The sequence below is a fragment of the Argopecten irradians genome, chromosome 16 (genome assembly GCF_041381155.1).
Source record: "Argopecten irradians isolate NY chromosome 16, Ai_NY, whole genome shotgun sequence".
In the NCBI taxonomy this organism is placed as follows: domain Eukaryota; kingdom Metazoa; phylum Mollusca; class Bivalvia; order Pectinida; family Pectinidae; genus Argopecten; species Argopecten irradians.
In genome coordinates this window covers 11210606-11223143 of record NC_091149.1, presented here as the reverse complement: position 1 = coordinate 11223143, position 12538 = coordinate 11210606, and the positions used below count along the sequence as shown (strand labels likewise).

The following is a 12538-nucleotide window of genomic DNA, read 5'->3' as shown; positions in this document are numbered from 1 at the left end:
ATGAAATTTGCGACACTTCTTGAGAAATAGAGATCATTATAGACACTGCTTAAAACGAAATGATATCAAATTCAAGCCAATGAAAATGTTATTTTCATGACATTACTCAGGTCGGTCTTATTGATTTCATCCGTGCCATGAGGAGAAATAGTTCAATCATACATACCCTAAAAGCCATATCGCGAAAGATAATCTAAGAGATCTAAATTAAAAAATTGCAATTTTTTTTTACCAAATTATAAACATTTATACAGCATGCGACAGCGGTATAAATGATTCTTTACAAGAGAGAAATATTTGCACACTACAGATAAATGCCGTATTTTCATGTTACAGAGTTATCTCCCTTTCGGGTAGGTATCCATTGTGACGTCATTATTTTGTGAGCACAACTCACATCGTTTTCTCCGAAAAGTATGACGTTGTGCTCTGATATAAACGACGTCACAATCAATACCTACTCGCAAAGGCAGATAACTCTGTAATAATCACATACAGAATAGTGAATTGTGGTGATATATACTTACTTATACCTGAGGAAGATGAATATGGCCGGAACTAGAACAACGACACTGAGGATGCTACAGGTCATACCCATGTACAGGGACGTCTTCAGATCCTAATAAAAACAAATCAGCAGAGGGATACTGTAAACTAACATTCTTTCGTGACTATTTGAATTTGCAATTTCCATCTCAAAGCAAGTTCGCGAAGATTAATATTTGCGGATTTAACAATAAAATGATAATTCTTATCAATATAGATGATGTAGATATAAATTCGCTGAGATAATTTTTCGTGAATTTAATTAGATCGCGAAATTCGCGAAAATAAATCGCACGCGAAAGAAAATTTGTTTACAGTATTAAGTTACAAACTCTACTGCTTTCCAGTACCATTTCAGTTATCTAAACCCAACAATGATCATGCGTATATAAAATAATTTAGTTTCAATTCACTATGTCAACATACAGTAATGCATATTTGTTGATGGCAACAACAATTTTACATTATATGTTGGGATAATATGAGTATCATAACAGTCTTGTAGACATTTCTTCATCAACTGCTTACAACTGCCGTTCAATATTCTTCAGACAATTATGGAAGGTTACCATCACCAGACGTATCATTAAAACGGTCAAGATTTATGTGATGAGAAAGATAATAGTTTGGCTCTCGGAAGGCAGGCACTTTATAACCAGATAAATTGTACATAAAAAATCGTAATTTGATCGCAGTTTTTGAAAACGTCCAAATGCGGATTATAATTCATTCACGATTCGTTATATGCATGTTTCTTACTAACATAATAAGGTGAAAGGACGTAACAACGTGTTCTTCTGACAATTAATGTAGGTGAAACTGCAGTCAGTCAGTTAACGATATCTAAGCCTCTTAGACAAGAAGTTTTTAGCCTATTTGATTCCAGTTTCCTTGAATGAAAGTCTATGATAATTGCTGATGTTGACAGATTTGGTAGCCCTTCATCCCAGCATGCCACAGGTCCAATATCATATCTCCAGGCCTAATAGTTAATGTCAAGATATTTAGATAATTTTAAAAAATTCGGCCTATTTGACCCATATGACTCCATAATGAGGTTAGGTCATTTATTTGAAATTGGCAACCATTCATCCAAGCATGCGACATGCCAAATATCAGGTCTTTATAACTCTTAAGTTTTTGGTGAATGTCTTTTGGAAAGCCTTCTACATTCGTGATATACCTCTAAGCTGTGTTGGGTGTTTTGGGAATCTGGTATAATTTTGTGATATGCTTGAGTGCCTGCGATGCCTACTAGGTATCCGAAAAGGATATACCGACAATCAGTAAAGAGGAAGTTCCATTCCTAATGCTAACTGCCTAACATTCATTGCTGTGTGTTTATGTTTTGGCCATAGAACTGAACGATCTCGGTGCACTTACCCTGCATATATTGACCAGACGTTACATAAGTTGTTATTTTGTACATGAACTTATTATACATTACCTTGTAGTTTGAGCATTGTGTATAGTCCGTCCACTGCAGTCCTTCCTTCATCAACCAGGTGGCGTTTGGGAGGCACACCTTCTCTGCTTGACCTACAAACAAAACGCATAGTTACTTAGAAAAATATGCAGGAGGAGTAATAGAATGTATCTCAACCCGAGTGAAAGAGTTTGGCTGGTTAACCCCAGATTTGCCGAGGGATGGCGGCAAAAATCTTTCACGAGGATTGAGATATCCCTGTCCACTTGGCAGACCCATGTTTGATTATTTTTTATTCCATATTGCAATGAAAATTTCAGAAAAAATACTCTCGTCCTCATCAGTAGTATCGATGACGTCATGGTCTAGCGCGTGTTAGCTGTATTTTCCATCCCCAGTAAAAGACAGAGTTATATTTCCCTAGCAACAACGGGATAACCTTGTCAAGTGTGGAAGAAGAAGACTATCTTACACAAATGAATTCTTTCCTTTATATATCTATTTATTTTTTAAAATAATTACCTTTGTACTAATTATCATAAGTACGACTTATTGTATATACTATGTTAAAATATTGCTTACTAGTACTAAATCAATTGTTCAATTCTTACAGTTTATAATTTTCAGTGAAAAATTAAAGGCAAACACGTACGTGTTGGAATGGAATGGGACATGTAAAGAGGACAGTTGATATAGTTGACTGAAGCCGGTGCCGTTTTACCCCAGCAACTGTATCCATCCCATGTAGCCTGACAAGTTGAATTATCCGGAGGGGAAAGTGAGAGCTGTTTTTCACAACACGCATGCGCAGCATTGCAACATGACTGCCATCTTTGACATTGCTCGTCAGTCAATGTCCGGCAGATTTCAGTTCTTGTCGTGTCATTGTTGGCGTCCGGATAAAATCGAGCCTGGATTCTACCAGTCTCTGATGCTAAGAAGAGAAACGGATGGTCAGGAAGTGATATCAAACCTTGTTTTGGAAATAAAAACGTATAACACCAGGCACAGGTAAACATGTCGTATATCTGTGGATGATATGTCCCAAATTTATAATGACACGTATGCTCCTCTTCTGTTACAGCCATTGCGAATACCTGTAAGTAATTTAGAAAAAAAATAATAAAGAAAGGTGTGTTATAGATCAGAGTACCGATAAACTACATATGTATCACAGCTTTTCAATAACATATGTGTAGCTTGATAAACCCTGAACCTCCGATCACTGACCACATATAAATGTTTGCATAATTGCCAAAATCAATGTTTTCTGTAAGAAAATAATAATATCACGCATTCAAAACACTCTTCATGTGAAAAATAACTGTTATATGTTACCCCATACCCACTAAATTCTGAAGATGAAAAATACCGCGGCTTTTACAATTTTGACGGATCCAACGCTTCACAGGGGAAGTTTTGATGATTAACGTTTTCTTAAATTTTGCAAATTTGTTGGAGCGTAACGTATAACATCGTAATGGAACAAAATTACGTGTTTGATTTTAATTACATTGATTGTATTTTTTCGTTTTGTTCCGTTTCAAGCATTGCTATTTTTCAACAATATTTACTAAAAAGTTCAAATTAACTTCACTAAAAGGTTATAATCTTACACTTACTTACACGCCTACTTATATTATTCATATCACAGTGGACTGATCTACAGCAAACTTGATAAAGCTTAGACTGTCATCGCACAGGCAATTGAAGTAAAACGATTCTACATGAATCAAAAAGTGTATCTACAAAGTGAATTTACAAAGTAATGCATTTTTTCAAAATGGCCACCAAAGTCCAAAAATCTACAAACAATAGAAGTCTAACATTTGCCATGTTTTCTATATGGCTATCGTATAGTCGCTTATTTGATCTAAAAACGAAACTAAAAAAAATCCTAATTTTACTCTTTTAAAGGTATACATCGTTCAGCCATTTCTCATTATTTCGCAGATCGAATTTTCGTTATCATAGCAATGTGCCGCAAAATCGCGAAAATATCATCCCCGCGAAAACATTCGGCTATACGGTATTTGAAAATCACAAAATATCTTTGTCAATGTTGAAACGAGACTTCAAAGAAACTGAAACCTCACCCGAGCGGATCCTTAATAGCGTATCCACGTCTTGCATTGTAAGACGTTTTTTTGTTTCTAAAGCGGAAAACAATAAAAGGAATATTTCAACGGCAAATGATAACAAAACGACACGAAAAAAACCCCAACATGGATTAAAAGTGCATTGTACACGTTAAAATTTGCTCTATTTAAGAACTTTTAGGCGTATGACAATACATCATTTCAAATAAATATGATGTATTGTGACATTAATCAACATAAGAACGACTTCCCCGAATAAGGTTGTATCTACTAATGGTACACATTTATGCCTTTATAAAATGTAATATAGCTACATCATACTAAAATGTTTCGCATGATTAAGTGCAAGTCCATTTGCCTCAGAGAGTAAACAGATATTGCACATTTGAATTAGGTCAGTAGACGGTGGATTCTGACACAGTGATGTGGATGGAGATACGAGGTGACATTCCCTGGCGAGGACTGTAATTAAATTAGACACGGATAAATATAGCTCCAGGCAATACTGACCTGGAAGCGTTAACAACAATCTGACCGTTATCTGAGGTTTGCTAGATTGGCATTGTCATGTACTTATGGAACATTGAACGTGCTCTCATTTCTGTCTGCTCAAACGCTTGTCATAATCTAGTGCTGAGTTATGTAAATCAAATCGGAAACAAGAGAGGTCAATACCTCTGGGACTGGAGTGCGGTCAATACCTCTGGGACTGGAGTTTACAGACAGACAAAAAGGCCGGAGTGTGATAAAACATCTAGATATATATAGATGCGACCTGATTTCAAGGCCATCGATATATTTGATCAATCCTTTAAATGCTAATTTGAGTTCGTCCCAAAACCCATAAACTCATATAATACAATGAAGTGTATGCAAGATGGAAATATCAAGACGTGTAACTGAAAATTTAGTCAATTTGCTTCAGTGATCTCTCCAGTTCATAACATTAGGTTGCATCAGTATTGCAAATACACCTCACTAGTTACGTCTCTTTGAATAAATAGATTATTTACTAGTTACATAGCATTTAATTTTAGATAATAAATTTGACTAGTTACACAAGCATAGTTTAGGTCTAGAAAAACAACGTAAAGAATGAAACCAAACGAAAAATCAGTGTTTTTGACGAATAATGGTTAATTTTCATCTTGTGAGGTCGCTACCTTTATAGTGTTTTCACTCGTGCATCAAATTCATGACAAATATCAAACTTTTCACCCATCACGATGAAAATAATTGTTATATATCAAGACACAAGGACTATCCTCAATATTTCATCATTTATTTAATAAAAAAAATCCATCACATTTATTGATTGGAAATAATACTTTTCACATTATTGTTCAAACGAAAAATTATTGCATCTTGAACAACTAAAAAATAACAAACTTTTGGTAGATCACCATAGTTATTCTGCGAAATGATCAACACTGTTTTTTTAAACTAGATCTTATTTCAAGTTGGAAATTACTTTATTATATTTAAATTCACTTGCCACTGTTTCTATATAAACTAACTAAGGCAAAGTGAAGTCCATGGGGGTATAACTGACCACCAAAACGTGACCATTATCATGTCACAAATGCTGATATGGTAACATCGAATGATCACCGTCAAAATGGCTGTTCCATCTTGTGGATTAAATCGTCGTTGATTACCGGTTTGTCTATTTTAACTTTGGTAATATCATAGATCCCAAAAATGAATTAATAATGAAGATTGCCTTTTCTGCAACGTTCTGGCATTATATAGACAATGAAGGCCATAGGAAGACAGTTTAATGGTCACATGAATTACAAAAGGAAAAAAAAACCCATGTGACAAAGCTCCTCTGATGCGGTTGTTATACCTTACCGTTGACAATAAGGTATGTTCAATCAGCAAATTACAGTTGTGTTTCAAATAAATGTATTCAGAAACCATATTCCCCCATGATTACAAAGTGAAATTTCTAAGAGATACACGATACGAGATTATTTATTTAATGTGAAATAGAAAACAACTTTTAAGCAGAGCTATTATTGCGTCAAGAGCTGAAAAGCATTTCGTCTTTAATTTAAATACTATCATGTTCCAAGAAAGCAAATTGGAAAACCATAAAATTTCCTGTTAGCGTAAAAACAGAAGCCAAGGAAGTATTAATTGCAAAGTGAGTAAATGGTGCAATGACTTAAGTTTTCAAAATATGCAAAAGGAACTTTTTTCCCTTTAATATCTGATTTCTCAATTTATCACTTTGAACAGAAAAAATATATTGTAAACGTTATTGCGTTAAGATAGAAGATTTTTTGTATCAAGTCCCTGTGTTCATCTATTGCAAACTCACTACATTGCGTTGTTAAGTGTGTCGTGGCTGTTAACATGGCCTCGCCAGGACTGCGATAGACGAATAAATTGAGGCAGCATAATTGGTATAGAAATGTGACGGCGGAAACACGATAGGAATACTTCTAAGTGTGTGGTTTGTTATAGGCCTGAGCACCTTTTATCGTTAGACATGGATTCCGTAGTTCTGTTAGAGACCTAAGGACCTATTATCATCAGATAAGGATTCCACAGTAGCCATTCCATCCCTGACCGGGTGACTCCACCACGAGTCTCAATTACTCCTCGGAAATATCGACATTGTCATTTTTCGAATTCCATGACAACAATGAATCAAAAGGATTCGGATCGTATAGACATCTTCTAATCAACGCGCCATTGGAGGAAGCGGGCGGAACTATAAATACAATATACAACTGTTTATCTTTACCACGGTATAATGATTGGATTACATTTCTGAAGACAAATGTAGGCAGAACATAAAACGTTATCTTTAATTTCTTTGAAGAAACAAGACGAAGAAGAAGAGATGCTAGAAAATCGAAATGCATATTGTAAAAAGCGGCTGATAACCAAAGAAAAAAATGGCTTTTAAGGTGAAAGCATTGCTAGAAACATTATATTTAAAATCAAATGACAGGAAGCGCGATAATGAGTTATCGAGAGTTATCGTTCTTGAACGAAATGTTAACAAGCTTATAACGGCGATTTAGGTAATAAGAAAATGGTATGAACGAATTTGTTGAAATTTGGAAAGCTGGTATATCTTGGTGTGATCTATCTTTTGACACATTTTTCCCACATAAATATACTTAATATCTACAATAGATGAGTATATTCACGAACAATGAATTCTAAATTTACCATATCATATTATGATATTTCGTTTTTATGATGAAATATGTTATGGAAATAAGTTGTGAACTAAAAGGTGATCATGAAAATTTATCCCCAGCGCCCACGTTGGAATTAAAACCAAATATATCAAGGTCAAAGTAACTATTATTGATGTATAACTTTAAATGTATGTGAGAATTGTAAAACTGAAAAAAATAAAACCAGGTAAAAAAGGAATTTGTAATTTGGTATTTTGACTGAGTTTCCATGGTAACAGAAAAAACACCATACATGGAAGGTCCTCAATAGCAAAAGGTACAACTAGGGGGCTTGTGTGATATATTCAGAAAATTTCATGGAACCGCGTTGAATGGTCTTGGTGTTATAGTGCGGAAAAAAGGAAACAGTAATTTGGTAATTTTTACTAAAGTTCCACCGTAACGGAAAAAATCCCAAAATGGCACAACTAGGGCATTTTTCTTTTAAATTCAGAAAGTTCAAGGAGCTGCGTTGAACGATTTTTGAGTTATAGTCCGGAGAAGGTTCGCGGACGGCCGGACGGCCGGACTGAGCCCAAACAATATCCCCCGCAAACGTTTCGCGGGGGATAATAACTATCTTATCAGCCGATAGATAGTGGTGCATGGTTTTTTATAGAGATGTTCGTGACTTACAGCAGTGTACTAATCATTTTAAATCTTTTCTTCAGCAGATTTAGCTTGAGTTGCGTTTTCTAAAGCAATATGTCTGAGGATCGCTATAACGTAATAACATCATGTCTGCCTGTCATTTCGATCAAAATTACGTAAGTTCACATGTACTGCTGAATTATATATGTTGATATTTAAGGACTTTTCGCATGTAGTACTTCCTCGCTCAACGAATACGAGTTATGATTTAACAAGCTAGTTATGAGTTATCAATTTCATTAAAATTCATTTCACATAAGACAATCTCCTCAAAATTACAAATTAAATTTGTGACTATTTCTTCTATGAAATCATTGCGCCGTTCACAGCCAATCAAATGATGCTACAAAAAGTGCAGTGATACAGCACTACAAAATGGCCGGGAGTTTCCACTCTCTCAAATTGTAATAAAACCGTCAAAATTGAGGGAGAAATGATAGGATAAGTCAAGGATTTTACCAGATAATGATCACGAAAGCTGAATGTTTGAATAGACCGAAAGTACAAGATAGGCTGTACGCTGTCACCGTCGTCGACTAAAGAGGCATATTGGATAACTAATTATATCTACATTGTAAAAGTATGGCCATTAACCCGAATGCAGACAAATCACGTACAAAGCAGTGGAACCTTAATCAGGAAATTACCACTAATATTTAAAAGGCAATGATTCGCTTGAGGCAATGAACGACAAATGATACAAACATTATGCATTTGCGGCGGGATATACCGCCGTGTAAGAACTCAAATATTGACGCTTATTGCGTCAATATTTGTAAGGGAACAAAAATGAATCAATAAGATATACAACGTCTCAATATAGAAACGGAAAGTTTGGCCATGCTTCAATAAGAAACTGAATTAAGGCTCACTCAATAAAAACCGCTATTTATTGAAAGTTAATGTTTATAGGTACATCATCAGGTTCTAAATAGAAAATGAATGCCAATGATTCTGTTGTTACAATCCTTACTTCGTTCAGTTCAGTTACTTTATAACTTATAACTATTTGGTTCATCAATGGTACTGGCTTGTGTTAACTAACTTTCTTTCGCAAATTTCGCGAGTCAAATAAATTTGCGATATGTATCTCCGGTTACTAATTTCATTTCTTAAATGACCGTGGTGGATGGCGCATTGGAATCAAAATGAATATCACGAATTTTAGTAGCCACGAAAAAGAGTTGGTTATCAGCATTTTGGTCGTCCATCGCACCCTATAAAAACTCTACATGAGTTTGGTTTCAGGTTACCAGGGTTACCAGATTTTTTATCAACGAGCATAAATTAATTTTAGTACCTTTTAATGCATCCCATCAGTATATCTGATTATACATGTAGTTATCAATCATTATCAAGCGTCCGGGCAGTACAATTGACCATACAATATCGGTTTGTATTCGGTGACAAAGAATAGTTGTCGTCAAAGTATACAAGCAATGACGAATAAAAGCCCCTGACCATAGACAATTATTGCCGCTGAACATCGGCTATATCCAGGCGACTAATCAGTATCCCTAACCATAGAGTTTCTGATTTCAGGTGTCCAATCAGCAGAAATCGTCACGAAATACCAACCCGAATCAGACAATCAATTGCACTGACCATCGTTAAAGACAATCGGTATCCTTTATGATCGTGTATCGATAACAGTTGTTCTCTGTATCCGGTTGCTTTAATGAGGACTAGAAGTCGCTATAAATGTCAGAGTAAAGGATACATGGCCGAGCACTAATGATATACCAGACGCCGGAAAAAGATATATTTCATCTACGGCGCTGATAGCGACAAGGAAAGAGACTCCACTGACAACGTAATCAACACAGTGTTGAAGTTTTTGATGAAGTTAGCCGACGTTTTAAGATTATTATCTAACCTCAAGACAATGTTCATATAAGCTTACACAATGTTATATATATAAAGGCTATAGCTGATTTTATCAACGATTGCATAACTCCAGTCAATTGTATTGGGCTATATAGCTGGCCACAGACTTTCTTTATTTCAGAATTGAGCCATGGAAAATAATTGCAAAACTAAACCACCAGTATGAAAGACAACTGCATGCTAGTTTTCAGCGGATGAACTTTCTATGTTTTGATAAAATTACTTTGTGTAATTTAATGTTGATGCTTAATTTCTATCAAACGCAAAATATTCTGCAGACTCAGGCGTCACAAATTTATCTATTAATAAAATTTTCATTAACAATTTGAAAAACCGCATAGTCAGTTAGTTTTGCGGAGATGTTTTTTCCTATTTCGCGGATAATTGCTTGGATCGTGAAAGTATTGACCCGCAGATATTAAGAATGGTTGAATCTCATATGTTTTAACCGCCAGATCGCGAAGAATTAAAACCACTTAAATTCTGTTTCCACGAATTTTAGCTAAAACCGCGAAAATGTTACCCTTACATATATAACAGGTATATGGTGTGCTTTAAAGCAAAAAAAGTACTACATAACAGAGTATCTGCGTAGATGGTTACTGGTAAGAAGATATGATTTAGCATTCAAACTGTCATCACACTTTGACCGAAGGAGAGAACACGGGGTATCCGTAGAGTAGTAGAATTGATCACCGAGATTAACATTGACTGAGTGAGAGCACTCTAAAATTGAGACAGATCACATCTGAAATGGAAAGGAATCCATTCAACTTTACCATAGCAGTGAGCAGTCTGGTAAATGTTTCGTTTGCATACCAAATCACGCTATACTCACAGTAAATGTAATACTTCCAAACCCCCCTCTTTCACTTCCGGTCTAAATTGAGATTGATATTGTGAAGGCAAATGAAAGTAAATTAGGTTGTCAAACCATGACGAGTGAGGTCGTAAACATTCGGAGTACCTCTTGGGTTATACTATGATGTACAATATGTTTAAGGGATTCTAAAATGAAATATGATGTCTGGTCGATCTGGAGCGACTGCAGAACATGATGCATGTAACCTATCATCCATGAATATATGGTGTAATATAAATAACGTAAGCTCTATGACCTGCAATCTACCTAATTTATCGCCTGCCAGCGCGTCACATATTGACGGGGGTTAACTCGGGGTGTAATAACTGTTCCCCAAAAGAAACCCCAAGCCATCACTACAAATAGAAAAAAATCAACGAAATTCAACGAAATACTGTATATTGGTAATAATTATTATATTAGACAGGAACCAATACTTTATTATCTTGAATTTATGATCGTGGAACACTTCCAGCCCATACCACAGGCGCAAATGTTGTCAAAAACTACCAAATAAGTGTAGATGGGTCTGGTGAACCTTTGAATTGTTACTTTGTTTGTTTGTTTGATTTATTAACGTCCTATTAACAGCTATGGTCATGTAAGGACGGCCTCCCATGTATGCGGTGTGTTGCGTGTATGTTGTGCGAGGTGAGTGTACTGGGAGACTGCGGTATGTTCGTGTTGTGTCTTCTTGTATAGTTAATTTTAGATTATGAAACCTTATTTCGTGTTTCACAGCTGTCGTATATTTGAACAACCAAATCACAACGACCGGTATGTTATCGCATGCCATTATCGTTTTTAAAAGACGTACATTTAGCTAGGTGTAACCAAGGCATTTGACCTGGAATATATAAGTATAATTTGATTATGAAATAGTAATTTAATGAGATTGGATCAGAATCACATTGTTTCTACATTTAAGACCATGCTGCATTGTAGTGATGGTTAAAGTCGAAAACATTTTTTACAAAATGCAAATTTGACTATTATTATATTATTTCGTCACCATACTGCAACGCGTCATTAAACTAGATTATGATTGAACAAGTTACCAGGAATTCCATACATGCATATCACATAGTTAGCCAGCCCCCTTGCAGGTATGTATTCATAGTGACGTCATTATTTTGTGGCGCAATTCAGGTCGCTTTCACCGAACAGTATGACGTTACGCTCACAAACACATGAGGTCACAATCAATACATATCCGCAAGGGCAGATAACTGTAATATGCAAATACAGAATACACATCGATTATACAGCCTCTGAGACACTTGTATAAACAGAGGATGTTGTGTCTGTATCTCGAGGGTCAACTGACAGTCACATGACGATGTTAATGGGGTTTTTTGTATTAAGAACATCCATATGTGTCCTTAAAACCACAGGCAACTATGGTCTCCAAGGATACTGGTTTTAGGATTGCTCTTTAATCAGTCTGGCCTGACTGTGAGCTAATTTTGAACCCGAACATTTAAGCTATATCTCTGCATGTGTCGACGTTAATCAGATAATTGTTGTTTAATCTTTACTAAGTAGTTCATAAGGAGGTTTAAATGGAATTGTTGACAGACGAAAAGCGAATGGACGCAGGCATGAAAAACACTCCTCGGCCCTTGAAATACAGAGAAATCGTTTTGACCAAACAGCATCGACTCCCACGGTCACGATTGACTCGAAAATATCTGAATTGGGGTCATAGTGTATATTGTGTGCGCACTGACGGGCAGGGGTGTGTGTTTGGGATGGAGAGGATAACCGATCGATTGAAATGGCATAAAAAACTCATTAGCTGTATGCTGAATTGAATGACTCCACCGTGCTATATACGGGAGTTTCGCTGTGCTGTTTGATTGATTGT

The 12538-nt window shown here is 35.8% G+C and overlaps 1 protein-coding gene across 4 annotated transcripts in view; it reads right to left on the bottom strand.

Moving 5' to 3' along the window:
• Positions 1-12538, bottom strand: part of LOC138310511 (calcitonin gene-related peptide type 1 receptor-like) — a 43123-nt gene that overhangs the window by 16872 nt on the left and 13713 nt on the right. For all 4 annotated transcript variants that reach the window (XM_069251759.1, XM_069251762.1, XM_069251760.1 and 1 more), the window contains exons 3-5: positions 2625-3069; positions 1994-2085; positions 528-619 (exon numbers count right to left, since the gene is read on the bottom strand). In XM_069251759.1, coding sequence (XP_069107860.1) covers positions 528-619; positions 1994-2085; positions 2625-3069 — 629 coding nt within the window. The remainder of the gene's footprint in view (positions 1-527; positions 620-1993; positions 2086-2624; positions 3070-12538) is intronic.